We start from the raw sequence: 17,083 nt of genomic DNA, 5'->3' as shown, positions 1-17,083 counted from the left end.
AACACAAGTTACCTCCTTGAAATTGGAAATGGGGGAAGATGAGGCCAGGAGGCTTGAGGGTTGTATATGAATGACTTTATTTAGGTATGCTGGGCACCACCAGGCAACATGGTTTGGACAGTGTGCAAGGGAACAGTCAGGCAGATCAAATGAATGCTAGATTGGAGATGGCACCTTTCTGTCCGGTCACTGCGGGTTACAAAATAGAGCACTGCTGCTTCTGCAAGGCCAGCAGAGGGGTGGGAGGGGGAGGGAGAGATCACTGGCACTGCCTGGGGTGAACCGAGAGGGGTTTGCTGCTTCCCCTCTGCACACTGTGGCAAACCAGCAAGAACGCAACTGATTTTCCAGCAGAAGGCTGAGCATTAACAGCTCTTTTCTACCTGACAGGTTCTTGCTTAAAAAACACAGTCTGCTCTGATGGGGGTAGGTGAACAAGCAACCTGGCCTCAGCTGGGAAGAGGCCACCACAGCTGCCTGCCTACAGCCTCTCCGAGCCCAGCAGTGAGCCCTGAGAACATGGTTCCCACAGGGGCAGCACACTGCATGCTGCTGCTTACATTCATCTTGGCTGGGGCACTGCACCAGCTTTTGCCACACCTCTGCTGCAGCCCTCCGGCTCTTACCCCATCTCTGCGCTTGAGGGTGACCCCAAGGTGATGTGTGGCAATGAACAGAAAGGAGGGGAACAGGGAGGAACTGCCACCGAGCAACTCCAGCTCCACTGCTACTGCCAGGTACTGCAGAAAAATCCACATTTGGGGGGGGAAGCACCAAATAATGCATAAGAAAAACCTAAAGGCAAAACAGTGGCACAACCCAACACAAGCAGGTCTGTAGGCCTGCCCATGGCTGAAAAAGCAGTAGAAGCAAAGCAGCCACCAGGTGAGCAGAAAGGCATACACAGTACAGCAGAAGACAGTCATGGCAACAGCTTCCTGCTCACAAACCTGCTGCTCACACCAACGTCCTGGTACGGTTTATTGTCCTCTCATTTAGTGTATTCATAGAGAACAGCAAGACTCCCTAAAGAGCAGTTACTGGGTGGCGTCGCAGGGCGGGCTGGCTATTCCACTAAGCATGTGTGCTGTAAACAGTGTTAACATCAAACAATGGACAGCTGGGTAACGGGTGTTCAAGGAAGACCCAAAGCATAATTCCCAGGTGCTGTGGTCAGTATTTGAGATATCCTCAGACATTTCAATAAATAAAACAATTCTTACATTACAATGCACCTTTCCAATTATTATTTTGCCCCAGAATGGATAGAGTACACAAGAGTTATGCCTGGCTGCAAATACATGCTCCCTTTGCCCTGACATGGCAGGAAGGAGGGAAACAGCCTTGACTCTTACAGAGAAAGAACGTGAGAACTCAGCACTGTAGATCTTGGCAGGTTGAGGGGGAAACACACAAGTGCCTTCACCCCCACTCTGGGGCACTTGCTTGCAGAGGAGAAAAGGTATTTAAAACAAGATACAAGAGAATAACCGCCTAGTACAATGATAGCTGATTAGATTTGCTTTGTTCTACTCCATGCAATACAACCTAAGTCCTATCACCAACTTCTCCAGCTGTGGTGCAGACCCACACATCAGGCTAAGAAGTTACACATGCATACACACACTCACGCACCAAAAACAGTGGGGGCAAATGGGCTTAACTGTTGCGAATGTGCTTTCTCTTAATAAAAAAAAATATATTAAAAACAACTTCATAAACCTACCAATGGTGAAGACACTGCTGAAGAAGAAAGTAGCTATGGGGCCTCAGCTATGTGTTTCCAGACAATCCAGGCATTGCAGTCGGGCTGACTAAAGCCTGCGTGAGCAGTCTGCAGTGGTTAGCTCCCTTCTGGCTTGCTAGGCAGTTTCTATAAGCTGTTCCCTTTGTTTTTGCTTGCTTGTTTGTTTTACAGTGACAAACGTGATTGCAATATAGGAGTTAAGGGACCAAAATGAAGAAGGAATGGGCCATTCTGGAGAAATTCAGACTGATATTTTCTCCCTTCCATTTAAAAAAAAAAACCCCACAAAACAAAACAAACAACAAAAAAATAAAAAAATAAGAAGTTAGTAAGTACTAATACAACCCTCCTGCTGCTGTTGTCCTTGCTCAGTGACATCGGGGCATGCTGGCGCACACACACACACACAGGCAGCTCTCAGACACTCGGACTCAGAAAAGCGAGTTTAGAACCAAAGTGAGTCTTCGGAGGAGACTGAGGACAGGTCCCAGGGCTAGAAGGTTTTTCGGTGGAGGGCACGAGCTCCGTCTTCTTCATATTCCTTTTTCGAAACCCACATTTTCTTAAAGGTGTCCAGTGAGGCCAGGATAGAGCCACTGGGGAGAGACAGGCATGTTATGGGTTAAAGGAAAATGTTGGGGGCACTCTCATCACATCTCTGCAGAGATGAGCCGTTTCTATTGCATGACACTTCCCCACGTCAGAAAGGTGCCAAGGCTCCCAGTTACCTACAACAGAAATGCTCTCTGGAGAGTCACTTCCTCTCCTGTTAGCCTCAAACGTGTCGGCACTAGAGCCTGGCACCAGCCGCCCCCTCCCAAATGACCTGCTGATCGCTGCTCCAGTAACACGCTGAGCATCGCACAGCTGAACAATGAAACCCTCCTGACACACAGCACCAGAAGGGACAAGAGCGTAAGCGCCAACAGGCTGCACCTCCCCACAGCAAGATGTGTCACTGTGCAGTACATACCCAATCCACGTGGAATACAATCTCTCCTGAGGAGCTGATATCTGGGAGAAAGACAGAATCAGTCAGTACCTTCCCAAGCTCCAGTCTGCTCCTCCTGGCACACTGCCCCATTTCACTATGGGTAACAGCTCACAAACACAGGTGTGATCTCTCCCACCAGAAAGACACCCAGCAGCCGCCCCCAAAACAGCCACTGTGGTCCCGGATCCTGGACAGGGGTCATGTTGTCAGAGGAGCCACCTTCTCAGTGATGAAACCAAACAGGCTTTCATCACAAGAGCAAATACTGTTGGGCTGTCTCAAGAAAGTCATTTCAGGTTTGAAGCAAATGGCAGCTGCCCTCTCAGCATGGTTCTTTAAAGGCCACAGAACAACACACCTAGCAAGTGATAAACACAAAAGAGATTGCTCCTACCCTTATTTTGACATCCTTCGGAGCTAGTTTCTTCACTTCGCTCAACAGCCTGTCACCAAAGCCTACACAAGACAGAAAGTGTGCAGTGTGAGCCCCTCAGCAAAATCCCAAGTTCCATCTGCTCACAATGTGGACATGTCCTATGCAGTCCTATTCAAATATCCCCCTCCAGATCTCACAGAGACCAGTTTGGAGAGGCACAGAACACAGCCAGTGAGATAACAGGATTTTGTCTCACTCAGATAGACCTCAAACACTGGCACAATGGGCTCTATGCCTCAGCAGCAACTTGAGACAAGAAAACAAGATTTTTAGCTAGGACCTCCTCCTTCCCTGGGCACTCCTCCTGTGTCCAGCCCATTTGTACAGGGAAGCAGGGTTTGAACAGGAAGACCAGGACCTATCTGGAGATGTCCACCTGTGGATAACAGGCTGACGGGTTCCGGCAGAGAATATCTTTAAGTCGATGGGGACCAGCTGAGCCCTGAGGGGATGGGTAGAAAGCTTTCTGCACACATGTAGCTGACACTTCATGCAGTACCAGGACCGTTGGACTCTCTCGCACACCAGAGACCTAGAGATGCAAGAGCCTTTTAGGTACCTAGTCTCAAATATCCTGAACTACAGCAGCAGGAATGAATATAGCTATTCAGTCCTGACACAGGCAGAGTGATAGGAGGAAGACAATAAAAGCCCTACAAGCCCAGGAAGTGATGTACAAGGGCAGAGGTGTCTTGCATACCCAGCAGGGTATGGCTAGGACTCAGAAAATTAGACAGTAACCCCCACAAGAGAGAAGAGTTCCCCCTCACCCCACAGGACAAATTGGGTGATATAGGTTATCTTCCCAGTTTCACATGAGAAAGAAGCAAGACATCAGGTATGTCACAGCCCACTGAAAGAGGAGAGGCAGGAACCTTTGAAAAGCGTGGAGCCTCCAGACAGCACGATGTTGGAAAACAGTGTTCGCCTCAGGTCCATGTCTGATTTTTGAATGGCAAAAACAAGCACCTCATGGAGTCCTTCACATTCCTCCCCTATCAGGTCTGGCCGGAACAGGAGCTCCGGGGCTCGAAAACGGGCAGGGCCGATCTGCATGGGGAGAAGTTAGCACAGAGGGAAAGAAGAGAGCAGTGTGACCCTGTTCGCTGTCTACAGTTTGGGCCTGCCTTTCTTAGGTGAAGCTTCAGAGTAACAAAGTTTTCTGGACATTCATGCTGCATCACTAGCTCCCAAGTGAACACCAGTTTGGTCTACTGCTCCTAGAAAAGGCACTATTTCCATTTTGCAGATGAAAGATGAAGAAACTCGCTCAGCCCCATACAGCAGGTCACTGGCAGAAAAGGGAGCAGATCCGCTCCTGGTGCTGGAGGTAAGACCTGTATTTCCTCTCCTTCAGCCATTCTGTAGAGGGCTCAGTCTTTTGAGGAGTTGCTAACTCACTCTTCAAAGCAATTGTTTCTGCACTTCTAGGCAGGACAAAAGCGACATACAAAACCACTGCTGAATTTAGTGTGCTGATAACTACCCACACCCCGTACCTGATCTGCACAAAGATTTGCTAGATCAGAGCCTGCACTCAAACAGCTGAGTCCCCATGGTCATGCTGCATCCTTACCCAGGAATTCCAGTAGAAGTTGTAGGGTTTCTAATAATGTTTCCTTCCCCTAAAAAAATCTAGTGTCCAGTCAACAGCCTGGGATGAGTTCTGGTCTTTTAAAAGTTATCCCCTCCCACCTAACACCGCATTAAATTTCCCATCACTAGGCAGAAGGCTATTCTGGAAACCCTGTGCTTCACATTAGGAATCATCTGAGGGTGGTCCTTACAAACCTCAATAGTGCTTCCATCTGGCAGGTAGTACTGAGCCTTCTCGGTCTCCAGAGTCTCATCCTTCTGGGGGTTTATTGACAGGTAGCAGGCACGCTGGAGAGGAAACAGAGTCAGGGAGAGGGAAGTGAGAAGGGTAGACCCAAATGCCTCTAATAAAATACTTTCCTCACTAACAATCAAAATCTGTGTATCCCTTGGGGAGACCAATTTCAACAATACTTTGTGCTGGGGAAAAGACCTTTTGGGTTCACATCAGGTAAAATACCTATTCATGCTACAGCTCCATGTGATGATTAGAGACATTAAGGATACTCACATCCCCTCTAACTGCTGCTTACCTCTTGCTTCCAGCACTCTCTTACTGCTTAGAAGTTACCTCCCTCTAGCACAGATGGGGTAACTATCCTGTGAGCCCTTCCAGCCTACTGTAGGGCAAAGTAAAACACACACCTGAAACATGTTTAGTGACATTAACCTTGTATAAAGGTGGGCTCAGGTAACTTTGCAACAGATTAGGAGCGTGAACAGAGTCCATTATTACATTTCAACAGGGTTAATGATAACTAACAGCAAAAATTCAAGATGATCTAAGCTGCTCACTTCCCATTGCCCACCTACGTTTTAAGTTACAGGAACAAAATACTTTGACTTTTCAAACTGCTCCAGCACCCCATATTTTTTATTCCACAGTAAGCTTTCCTATTCCAAATTGTTATCATTTGGGGATTTAAAAAAAAAAGTCTGAATAGAAGCACTGGATCGTTTAGGTTAGAAGGCGCCTCTTGAGATCTAGTCCAACCCCCCTGCTCAGGTAGGGTCAGTTAGAGCAGGCTGCCCAAAACCATGTCCAGTCATGTTTGGAGTACCTCCATAGATGAAGAATCTACAAACCTCTTTGGGCAACCTGTTCCAGTGTTTGACTGCCCTCACAGTAAACCAAGAAACAGAGAACAATGTTTGCACTGAAGTAGGTATTAAGGGTTCCCCTTTTAAGGTAATTTCTCCTCTAGACTTTTCAACATCCCCAATTTCTTTCCTAATATTTTTCCCCTTTAAAAAAAAAACCAAGAAAACCACAAACAGAACTTGAGTCAGACAGACTCCAACAGATCACGAGCAGCTTTTAGGACAGAGAAACTCCCATGTCCAGGATCTCAGCTTTGTGCTTGCCATGGTGCATTCAGGCTACATATCCAAACTTCTCCCAAGGCAAGAAAGCTGCAAACACAAGAAGCCACACTCAACCGCTCAGATTTGCAAATCAAGTCACAAATGGCACCAGCATCAACAGAAATCTCACTGCAAGTTCCAGGCACATATATCCTAGAAATCTGCAACACTTTCCCCAGCTAAAATTAATCTTAAAGTAAAGCAAAATGTGTAAGTTGGAGAGTGAACATCAAGTTGTTTCCTCCCTTTTTCAATAGTCTCATGGGAGAGGGTAGTCAGTATGCAAAGCAGGACTTGGCTCACTTTCCCCTGCTCTTTGTTTCCCTAAGCATATAGTCCAGAGAAAAGACTGCACTGGTACAAGACGTTGCGTTTAACAGCATAACATCTTTTAGTAGTTTCATCACCCAAGATGCAAAGGGAGCCGTGGCCATTTATGAAGAGTACAGGTCTCTTGCTTTGTCCCGTAAGGCCACTGCAATTGCACTGCAACTAACACTTGGTACAAAACAGGCTTATCCTGAAGCAAAGAGTTATCCAGCAAGCCTCTGATCACTAGATCTTCTGGTCCACAGATGCTGCAGTATCTGCATGTCAGCTTTTTTGTCCCATTCAGCAATCAGCACTTGTGGAACAGAGAGAGCAGCTACCGGGTTAAAACCTACAATCCTATAAAGTCTCCTGCTCTGGGCAACAGGCAGAAGCCATTCAGCTGTACCGTGACAGGAAGCACAAGCACTGCTCCCTCAGCACAGCCACACTGAGTTATAGCCATGCAGAACAAGCAAACTATTTCCATTATGGCCCTTTCCCAGTAGGTCACAGGCTCCAGAATAGCTCATTAACGCTCTCAAACCCTGGCACAGGCTGCTGACTCAGCCCAAAGTTATCTGCAGCAACCATACCTTGTGATGGGGGACCGCAGCATGGCAGCAACTGCCAGGCATCCGCACGCAGCAATCACAGCCAGTACTGACCCCATGTACTGAAGGCACGGATGTGCAGGCAGCCCCAAGTCACACACAGTCTTGCTGAAATCAGAGAGCAACCTGCCTGTGTGAGCACAGCAATGCTGCAAAGCTGCTGTGAGCACTCACCAGCTCTGAGCTACTATTTACTGTCCCGCCTCTGCCCTCCTCTCCTGGCACACAACAGAAGCAAAGGTAACTGCTTTGCTAGGGATCTTAATCATGCCTTTCCAAACTGCTGCATAGCTCTAAGGTCACTAAACACTGCAGACCGTATAAACAGGGGAAGCCTCCGTAAACATGAATGCTGTGAGTGAATTCTTTCACAGGGCGGGGGGGGAAGCAACTTGCAATATCCCACTTGTGACCCCTACCTGCCATGGATTTTACCTAGCTCTGAAGGGCAAACAAACACTAGTGAAAGATATCATCAGACCCTGAGAAAATGCAGCACAGATAAATGCAAAGCACATTCTGAACCACCAGCCTGTCTTCACCTCCAACAGCCCCTCAACAGGGATTAGATGCGACCTTGACTCTAAGTCTCACAGAATACAGGATGGCTGAGGTTGCAAGGGACCTCTGGAGGTCATCACCTTGTCCACCCCCCTTGTTCAAGCACGGTCATCTACAGCAGGTTGCCCAAGACCATGTCCAGATGGCTTTTGAATGTCACCAAGGATGGAGACTCCACAACTCTCTGTACAACCTGTGCCAGCGCTTGGTCACCCTCACAGTAAAAAAGTTTACGTTCAGACAGAACCTCCTGTGCTTCAGTTTGTGCGTCTTGTCCTGTCACTGGACATCACTGAAATGAGCCTGGCTCTGTTTTCTTTGCACCCTCCCTTCAGACATTTATATCCATTGATGAGATCCTCCCCAACCTTCTCCTCTCGCAGCTCAACAGTCCCAGCTCTCTCAGCCTTTCCTCATATGATATGTTCCTGTCCTTTAATCACCCTAGTAGCCCTAGTCTCCCTCAGGCAGATAAAGGAATGAGGTGCAGAGCTAGGTAGGCTGGCACTTTCCACTAGACTTCATGAGTCACAACTTCCCTTTGGAGAATTGGATAAACACAGAAACAGACAGTGCATCACCTCCTTGATGGTCTTGACAATCTCAAACTCAGAGGTTGTGTGGAAGTCATAGCCTTCCTTCCGGAGATAGAGACGCAGGAAGCGCGAGACATCACGGCCAGCGATGTCAATCCGCATGATGGAGTGAGGCATGGCAAAGCCTTCATAGATGGGAACCGCATGGGTAACACCATCCCCAGAGTCCAGCACCACTCCTGTAGTCCTCCCAGTAGCATAGCTAGCAAAGGGCAAACAATCAAGTCAGAACAAGCAATTCAAAGTGACCCCGAGCATGCAGCACATCCAGGCTCAACTCAGGAAGCAGATATTTCACATGAACAGGGGCTAGAACACCCCAAAAACCTAGTTCTCATCATAGTACAGCAAATTCCTGTAAAGTCTTACAGAATTACAAACTTAATTATAGAAATTAAGTTTTTAATTTCAGTTCTTGCTTGAAAAGGGGATAAGTCAGACATCAGTGTGGTCTTCTGTGGGTTTTTTTTTGTTTGAGAAAAAATGGATTTCACAGCAACATTTCACAAGCACAAATCAAAGACAAAACACACTTACAGGCTAAGCACAGCTTGCATGGAGATGAATAGTGCTGGCACATTGAAGGTCTCAAAAAACACCTCAGCAGCACGCTCTCTGTTCTTGCGTGGGTTTAGGGGTGCTTCCGTCAGCAGCACAGGATGCTGGTAAAGAAAAGAAGGAGCCATGCTGCAATAACCACAGGCAGCTAGATGTGTGCTCCTGAAAATCTCTGCTCTGCATGTTTATTCACTTTAGGAACCACTGGTACAAGAGGACTTGTAGAAGGGAATAATTTCAGGTACTGAACTGTATTAGACTGTGAATAACCTCTGTTAAGTTGGAGGACCAGCAGGGTTCTGGTCTAGTTACGAAGAATCGTTAGAAAATCTATTCTGTGAGTGACCTTGTTCATCCTTCACAGGACAGAATGACTCTCAGTGCCAAAAGTCAGTGAGATTAGCCAAAATACACAGACCCTAAGAAAGGGTGAAGGCATATGGTCCTAGCATGAGCAGGCAGAAATATTCCTACTCCACTTACACAACCTATTGCTCTCAGTCATTTAATAATTTTTTGGTCAGCTCCTTCCAGACCACAGGATTGTGGTTTTCTCCTTCCTCACTTCAAATCATGTCACTGCTGAGTGGATATGCCTGATGCACAGGCAGAACAGGAAAAGTTAGAAGCACTTGGCGTAGAGCAGAATCATTAGGGAGAGTGTGAATAACAAATGTTGAAAGTCAGATTTTCAGTCAAGCCAGAACATTAGATCTGGGGAGGAATTCTGCTTGGACACTTCTTGTGCAGTATCTCCTGAGAGGTGAAAGAGCCCAATTTAACAACGGACACATTTAGAAAGAAGAGCAAAGGAAAAGTCCCATATCTTTCCTGGAGTTCCAAGGCTCCTGGTGTTATACACACACTGAATGACACCTGTGCCATTACATAATGAGGTATCTCACCTCCTCTGAGAATGTCTGAAGCTGGTCTTTTGAATACACATACTGCCAAATGCGCTCCATGTCGTTCCAGTCCTTCACTATGCCATGCTCCATCGGGTATCGGATCGAGAGGAGACCTCTGTGCTCCTGAGCAAACAGAAACGACAATAGAGCATATCTGTCAGAGACTCAATCAATCACATTTCTGAGCACTATGACTATGATTTAATGTCAGACTCACTTATTTTTGATTCCACTAAAAGACAACTTATATCTAGCATATAGGGCAAAAGCTGAACATTAATCACAAACATCTCTCCCAGAGAAGTACTCATGAGATTAAACAAGGCCTTTTTATACCAAGTAGGAAAGTCTGGCATTTGCAGAGCACATTCCATCCTAGCAGTTTTCAAGCCAACATACAGACACCTATCAAATGGTATCTTTGTTCTGCCAGCTCAGTCATGAAATAAAACATAACAGGGTGGTATTGGGGAATGTAGTTCAGAGGGCTCACGAGAAGTGTGAGACCATATGACTACATGCTGACAAAAGCAGGGCTGTGGAAAGCAAGCTTCTTGCCTGCACCAGGGAGATAAAAGGCAACTAAGTAGGGTCCATTTCTAAAGTTCCCAGTGAAAAAGATGGTGATGTAATCATACAGACTTAGAAGTAGCCTAGAAAAAAAGGAGAGATATAGAAGGACTTGGGGAAAAGGTCTCTGGTCAGCAGGTTGGCACAAGAATTTCATGAAGCTTCCCACTCCGCCTTGAACACACTTAAAAGTGGCAATCTATTCTGCTCTTCAGATCTATACGCTGATACCAAGGAACCACAGCCCTTCTAAGCACAACTGCTACAGCCCCTCCTTACAGCAGTATACCAAGATATATGGAGAAGTGCAGTACACAGGTTTTCTTACCTCTGCCTTTGGACCAATGAAAATGTCCCCTTCTAAAGCACCAGCCATAACACGAATGTGCTTTGGTCTGCCCACACTAGAACAGAGGCAAGAGTATAAATGCTTCGAGAGCTCAGATGCACCCAAAGATTAACTATTTTGTGTTCCTCTCTCTCCTAACCAGTACTTTCTAAAGCGATGGGTGAGTCTGGGGCACTACCAGGTGCAGGCAGACCCATGTTTGCTCTGTCTGAGCTAATCTCAGAATCAGAGGTGAAGGGAACAGATTGTAGACACTTCTGAATTGGCAGGACATAAGCCAGCTGAGCCTGGCCACACTTCCCCTGATGATTCAGGACTTATTTGTTCCAACAATGCCTGGGGTGAACATGGCTAGACTGAGCAATGGTCTGAGCTGTTAGATCCACATGGTGTTGCCTGACCTCACGTAGGCTTCTCAGATTAGACATTTATAGTCCCATACCCCACCTCACTATACAGAACACATTGCTCAGAACAAAAACATATTCATTTAAAAACCCACCCTTTGAAAATAAAAGCCAGTGAGTATTCAGAGTTCCTGATCCAGCAGTTCTTCTTCCAGTAAAACTCTCAGAAAACTTCCAAGGAAGTTTGGCAGGAATCAAAACATCAGACCACACACCAAAGAAATACAAAGGTCTTCACACCTCTTGCCCCAGCTTTGTCTTTTTCCTGGTGTCCTAATACCTCAAGACTAAAGGAGCCCACAGCTTTGGTTGGGCGTTGAGCCTGACAAAGTGATAAGTCATCTTTTATAGTTTGTTTCCCCCCTGCAAAAAATCTCAAAGTACTTAATAGCAGAGATCTCCTCTCCCAGTTGCTTCTGCGCAGCAGGCAGCAAAAGAATAACTCATTTCTCCAGTTACAAAATTGGACCATTCTTCCCCTCTATGTATCAAAGAGTTGGTACGCGGTACTAAGAACTTACCAAGACCAGCAGAATACTTACTAGTTTGGAAAGCAGTATTTCGGTATTTGATCACCTGCAAAACCTGCTTTAATCACGCCTGAACCCTGTGGGAAGAACATATAAATATGTGAGCTGTAGGCCTCTCAGAAGCAGCAGATTTAGAGAGGATGGAGGGAGGGTGGATAAAGTCAGAGAAGGGAGTAGAAAAGGACCATGTGAAACAGGTTGGAGTGGAGACTAGGGAAAAGAAGATCAGGTGGTGGATAAATGAGCTAACACTAAAGAGTCAGGTCACAGAAATCTGGTTAGAAAAGACACTGGAAACTAAACCAGATTGGAGTCTGGAAAGAACAAAGGTGCCAGTCAGACTGCAAGGGGAAGGGCTGGAGGCATGAAGAGTGCCTGACAGGATAGGGCTTGTTTAAAAGGGACAAGGAAGAAGAGATTAGGTATGGCAGTCAGAAAGGCACAAATCCAAAAAGCCTTCTGTGACATTCAAAGCAGCACAAGCAGCAAACACAGAGTGGGTAAAGCCAGCCACAAGGAGGCCCTGGCAAGGAGTCAGTGCAGGCATCTGGCCCCACAGCTCCTGTCCCGTATCATCCGGAGGCACCCTGGGAACCCCATCATCAACTTGGATCTGTGCTGACTCCTTCCCCTCCTCCATTTCCTCTCCCTGCACAAGGGAATGACATCTTGAAACAATGAGCAGCTTGCAGGAACACCCAAGTTTTGCTAAGGAGCAGATTTTCATAGGATCTCCTTGGATAAACCATTTCACTGATAATCCCAGACTACCATGGGAGCAAGCTCTTCTGCAGAAAGAAGAGCAGTTGCATTTTATGCCGTACTGGGAGCAAAGCATGGGAGTTTGCACTGAAACCAGTGACTTATGAAGTGCCTGTCCACTCTCAAGGGCTCTGCAGCAGGACTGCTCTGTTTATGAGGCCAAAAGGACATTTTGGCTGCCCCAGAGCATTTTAAAATGAGTAGCGACACAGCTTCTCCACTGCTTTCCCCTTCCCACCACTTCTGTGTGGGTCAGCATCACTGCTTTTACTTGGAGGCTGAGGCCAAATGAGTTGCTCAGGGCTCTGCCAGACAAGCTCTGGCTGCAGCAGTTTCTGGTGCTGCCGTCCCAGCTGCCTGCCCTGTTCCAGTGCCAGAGGTTACCAGCCAGAGCAGGCTCAGCAGAAAGGAATGCGGGGCGGCTCCAGCCTCTCCAGTTCACAGTCCGGTGCCTTATTCCCAAGCTACTTTCATCAGCAGTTTCAGCCAAGGTGCTGGGCTTTGCACAGAGCATGTGTGCCCTGCCACCAGGGCCAGGGCACTCCTGCCTTAAAACCGCCAGAGTCAGATTTGCCAGGAGGCATCTGTAAGAGATGAGTATCAGGAACACTGCAAACCAGACCTAGCTAGTTAGAAAAGGCAGATCCCTCAAATCCTCGTCTCCTGACAAACGCCTGCAGCCGGGCTGGCTCAAGGAGCACACCCAAGCTGGCACCTGGGCAGGACTACTCCCTCTGGGCAAGAGGGACTCCCAAGGTCTGCACTAACAGGTACTGGTGTGACAAAGTGGCCTGTGAAGTGTTAAAAAGACTTCCCTTTAGACAGACTCTCCTCTGGCTATTCACTTCAAACTCAAGCAAGGAATAAAACAAAACCACCATTTTGTTTTTCCTTATCATATCTTATAAACAACTCTATACCTGGAAATAACACCATCCTTTGTCAAGCCTTGTAGCAAAAAAGTTGAATCAAACACAGTAACATAACCACATCAAAATATTGTGCTTATTGAATATTTTATTACAGATAATGACTGATCGTGCTGCCAGCAGTCTGCTGCTGCGAAGTGGTTTCAGAAAAACAATGATGCTCCTATTTTAATGCAGAGATCAAAACTTCCTTATGCCAGGCCAAAAATTACCCAGCATGTCCTGGTGAGATTCCCAGCAAGTTATGCTTTTTAAGATTTACAAATTGAAGTTCAAAGTTAACCAAACGTGTTGGTAGTTCAGAACTCCTAGCTGGAGTCAAAGACAAATGACTGTTTTGAATGTGCCAGTAGGATGGGACTTCACCACAGTCATGCTTCCAAGTGCCTGGGAATAAACCGAGCACAGCTGTTGGCTATCTCCGCACTACAAAGACCTGACAGCACTTTCTGACCTATTCACATTTCTTGAAACATTTTACTTCTTTGAAGCTGTGTGCACTGAGTAAATCTACTTATTATAGACCGGTTTGAGATTCCTATACAATGAGAGGAAAAGGTTTAAATTTTGAAATAACCCTGGCTGATTCAGAACGTTTAAAGTAAAACCTGTTTTTTCATCTTTGTTTCAAAAAAGCAAAAACAAAAAAAGCATCCTCCCTTCTGCTGCAAGCTCTGATTTATTAAAACTTAAAAGAATTTCAAAATTAACATCCTTCTACCAGTAACTATCCTGGCTGGGCTTTCATACCATTTTGTTTGTTTGTTTTGTGGGTTTTTTTTAATCTGAGCAAAAGAATACAAGAAGAAAGAATAACTACATGTCAAATGTAAAGGTCAAGATAATCTCATGGAAAATTCTTGTGAGTACCTTGAAGTAACTGAACATGCCTCTTCCGCTAGCTCTGTTGCTAGTCAGTTATTGATTCATTCATCTTGATGCATTTAGGACTCAAATTTAAACAGAAATCACCAAGAGAGTCAATCTGCCATGTAGAACTTTTTATGGGGAGTGCACATTTCATATTGTTGTAAAATTATTTTATTAGATACACATTTTATAAGATCAAGAACAAACCAAGGACACAATGGCCCTTATTGACTGCTCAGCTGTTTAAAATGCCACCACTTAGACTACAAAGCCAAATTTTATCCTCTTTTATGTAAACAGAGACAATTCCATGGAGGTCAAGGAATTTGTACTTGCTTAGGCTACAGCTGAACCATGCTGTCTATTTACATGTGCATTATGTTCATCAGGGCTCCCAGACCATTTGTTTCAGAGAGAACTTGTTGGGAGTGCAAGATGGGAACACAACTCTTAAAAATTACTTATTAGACAATGAAGAATATTAAGGTTGTGCTGACGTACAGCTCCAACCTCTCACTGTGTATTACAAAACTCTCCCTGCTGAAAACATGAAGCTGAGCATACTATTTGGTAAGAGGAAAAAAACCTCCTTGTTGAGTTTTTAGCTACGTACCTTAATGTCCTTTTGGAATATGCCGACGTAGTAGAGCAGAGCTGGGAGCGGGGCGAGTCTGGCTTGTTCACCAGCTCAGTACCTCATTTCCCCCTCCCATACACACACATACATGAGACGGGATAACATTCAGCCTTGAAAAGCTGCCTGCAGCTCTCTGAGGAGAAGCAGTAATGAGGCAGCAGGAACAGCAGTACCTGTTCTGCACGGCTCTACTTCCCATCCTGCCTGAACTCAGAAGAGTACCAAAAATGCAGTGTCACCACAAGGCTCCTCGGCTGACAGCCTGCCAGCGTTAAAGGCAGATGTCACAACAACTGCTTCATTCTACTTCTTGTACAGGGAGGGGAAGGGAGCGAACTCATTTATCAGAGAGGCAAGAAGAAGAATTAGCTTTTATAAGACCAGCTGATAAAACGAGAAAAGAAACAGAGTCAGTTGCTGGCACATGAGCCCTTCTTCAGGTTTGAAGCGAGGGCAGCAATCATTCCGTTAAATAGCAAAAGGACGGGCTGAAATTAGATATAGGCTGCTATTATATGACGATAGCACAACAAACTCATCCTCACAGTACCAGAGTGCCCGGAAATAACTTTAATGGTTACCTAATCACTCAGCACCACAGCAGGATCAGTGTTACTACAGTCATTTCTAAGAACAATCAACCTAACTTATTCTTTAATGTCTCCAGTAAAGAAGACAACATGTTTTTCTCCACATAGTCAATTCTACTGCTTAATCTCCTTTTCCATTAGATATTTTCCTTCAGTGTCTAACCTAAATCATTCTGCTGTGATTCCAGGGGAAGGAACAAAACCAAAACTGTATCAGAGAGCTCAAGCTGTAGAGAGGAAAGTGGGATCAATAATAAAGAAGGGGTAAGAAGAATAATTAGCTTGATCTGAGAAGACCTACAATCATTCAGCTTATGGAAAAAAAAAAGCAATAGCTTGAGAAGTGCTAGGCTAGCAAGTCCACATGTCTTATGGCAAAAAGATTCAGCAGAAATTAAGATGATGGAGAAAGAAGAGAGCACAACACTGACCCTCTGAAACAACAAAATCTGAATCACTGGCAGTAGAGGTCAGAAGGGAGGAGCATGAATTTGTGACTCACTACACTGAAGGAGGCTCCCTCCAAGACATGCCTCCCCACTCCTTCCTGGATAGTCCTTTCTCTTGGGAGGCCAGCACGGATGGGGCTAATCAGAACTGGACCCAGAAGTATGTCACCAAGGCATGCAGCCACTCTCATTCATCTCAAACTGAGCTATTATCCACGCAGATTGAAGGTCTACTTTGAGCTAACGAGAAGCATTATCAGCTAGGAGCAGCTATCTGTGACACCACACCCCACTGTCAAATTAAAGCTGATGCAACCCATGCTGGGAGCAGTTCCTCCTGGAGCTCTGCCTCCTGAGGGCTTCGGCATATGAATGGGCACCTTGGGTACCAGCACTCCCTTGCTGTGACCACTAGGCTGGATGCGCTGGGAGGAGGGGGCTGGTACTGGAGGAGGCCGCCTCCCTTTCGCTGGGCCTGTCAGGGAGCTGGCCTGTGATGGGGGGTTGGCTGCAGGGTATCATCTCCAGCGTGGTCCAGCCGATAAGGCAGACACCCCCAGAGCATGCTGGGAGTCCGGCCAAGGCCTGCGCCCAGAGCATGCTGGGAGTCCGGCCAAGGCCGGGCCCACCAGGCCCCATTGTCCCCCAGGCACAAAGAGGGACAAGGCAGGGCCGCAGAGCCGGGGGGTGCAGCCCCGGCTGACGGACAGCTCTGGCGGCCAATGAGCACAGGTGGTCTCCGCAAGGGCGGGGCGGGAGGAGCCCCGCTTCGGCAGGTAACGGCGGGCTGCCCCCGCTGACTGACAGCCGCCCCAGCCAATGGGGCCGCCCTGCCCCTCCCAGCCAGCAGGCACCTCGGCGGCGGCCGCTCCCCACCCGCGAGGGGCAGCGGCCCTCCGGCGGGTGACAGGCAGGCACCTCGACCAATCGCGGTGCGCCGAGCCGCGGCGGCCCCGCCCCGGCGGTGGCGGCCTGCAAGGATGCAGCGTACGGCGCTATACGAGGGCCCGAGGTGGCAGCCAGGCCGGCGGGGGGGGGCGGCGGGCGGGGCGCGGCCGTCCCCGATGACAAAGGGATTGCGGCCCGCGGGCCCTTCCCGCCCTCCCTGCTCCCGGGACGCACGGCCGCCCGCACTCACGTTGTCTATCACGACGGGCTGGTTCGCTATCACGTCGTAGGACTCCATGGCGAGGACCCGCCGCAGCCACCCGTCAGGGAGCAACAGCCCAGCCCTCGGCAGCGCATGCGCGGAACGGCGGCGCGGAGCCGCCTGGGTGATGTATTCCTCCGGCGGCGGTGCCTGCTG

General features: G+C 47.4%; 1 protein-coding gene across 2 annotated transcripts; it reads right to left on the bottom strand.

The window, feature by feature from the left end:
* Positions 1-58: 58 nt before the first annotated feature.
* ACTR1A (actin related protein 1A) lies at positions 59-17,075 on the bottom strand. Of its 2 annotated transcripts, XM_075504653.1 has the most exons (11): positions 16,916-17,075; positions 11,553-11,617; positions 10,583-10,658; positions 9,682-9,807; positions 8,756-8,880; positions 8,204-8,420; positions 4,969-5,061; positions 4,053-4,227; positions 3,136-3,197; positions 2,721-2,761; positions 59-2,343 (listed from the first exon to the last, which is right to left on the bottom strand). In XM_075504653.1, the coding sequence occupies exons 1-11, from the start codon at positions 16,961-16,963 to the stop codon at positions 2,241-2,243; spliced, it is 1,131 nt and encodes a 376-aa protein (XP_075360768.1). In that variant the 5' UTR covers positions 16,964-17,075; the 3' UTR covers positions 59-2,240. The 2 variants fall into 2 exon arrangements, with proteins under 2 accessions (XP_075360768.1, XP_075360769.1); XM_075504654.1 differs by lacking the exon at positions 10,583-10,658 and having other exon boundaries at positions 16,916-16,976.
* Positions 17,076-17,083: the final 8 nt, after the last annotated feature.

The sequence above is a fragment of the Mycteria americana genome, chromosome 6 (assembly GCF_035582795.1).
Source record: "Mycteria americana isolate JAX WOST 10 ecotype Jacksonville Zoo and Gardens chromosome 6, USCA_MyAme_1.0, whole genome shotgun sequence".
Lineage (NCBI taxonomy): Eukaryota > Metazoa > Chordata > Aves > Ciconiiformes > Ciconiidae > Mycteria > Mycteria americana.
The sequence above is the reverse complement of the archived record's forward strand: the minus strand, read 5'-3'. Positions and strand labels throughout refer to the sequence as shown.

What these genes read in the sequence shown, in the direction of transcription:
- ACTR1A (XM_075504653.1), bottom strand. Translation starts at nt 16,963, where the DNA reads ATGGAGTCCTACGACGTGATAGCGAACCAGCCCGTCGTGATAGACAAC. An exon ending in AGGCTCCACGCTTTTCAAAG is followed by an intron (nt 3,198 to 4,052) that starts GTTCCTGCCTCT and finishes TGTCTTGTGTAG; the next exon opens with GCTTTGGTGACAGGCTGTTG. An exon ending in TTGTATTCCACGTGGATTGG is followed by an intron (nt 2,344 to 2,720) that starts GTATGTACTGCA and finishes GTCTCTCCCCAG; the next exon opens with TGGCTCTATCCTGGCCTCAC.